Source organism: Bison bison, unplaced genomic scaffold, assembly GCF_000754665.1.
Source record: "Bison bison bison isolate TAMUID 2011002044 unplaced genomic scaffold, Bison_UMD1.0 scf7180017864529, whole genome shotgun sequence".
NCBI classification, from domain to species: Eukaryota; Metazoa; Chordata; class Mammalia; order Artiodactyla; family Bovidae; genus Bison; species Bison bison.
The window spans coordinates 355,385-355,886 of record NW_011495079.1 but is presented as its reverse complement, the minus strand read 5'-3'; the positions used below and the strand labels follow the sequence as shown (position 1 = coordinate 355,886).

Here is a 502-nt window from a genome sequence, read left to right as displayed (position 1 = left end):
TGGACATGAGTTTGAGTAAGCTCTGGGAGTTGGTGATGGACAGGGAAGCCTGGCGTGCTGCAGTCCATGGGGTCTCAAAGAGTCAGATACGACTGAGTGACTGAACTGAACTGAACTTTAAATGGAGTATAATCTATAAAACTATTGAATTGCTGTGTTATATACTGAAACTTACATAGTATTGTAAATCATCTATACCTCAACAAAAAAATCAATCTTACTCTCTGAGGGAAAAGTCAACGTCTTACCCACGAAGGCCACACCACAAACTCAATAACCTCTGGTTGAAGTGAAAACGCCCAAGCGTGGGGTACAAAATGAGACACTCTGCATTCACCACAAGCCAAGCTATCAAGTTCTTCGTATTTCATGGCAGACTAGACATATTTTGGTGACCCTTTAACCAAAAAGATGAGCATTTTTCACTCACCTGTTTCTCGCGAGCAGATTCACAGTTGTATAAGAACGTACCAAAGCGGCAGCTATACAGATGATCCAAAAT

At 41.4% G+C, this 502-nt stretch overlaps 1 protein-coding gene across 1 annotated transcript in view; it reads right to left on the bottom strand.

Annotated features, from left to right (window-relative positions):
- MTM1 (myotubularin 1) overlaps positions 1-502 on the bottom strand; it is a 71,787-nt gene that overhangs the window by 13,724 nt on the left and 57,561 nt on the right. Inside the window, exon 9 of the mRNA XM_010831607.1 lies at positions 145-164. Coding sequence (XP_010829909.1) covers positions 145-164 — 20 coding nt within the window. The remainder of the gene's footprint in view (positions 1-144; positions 165-502) is intronic.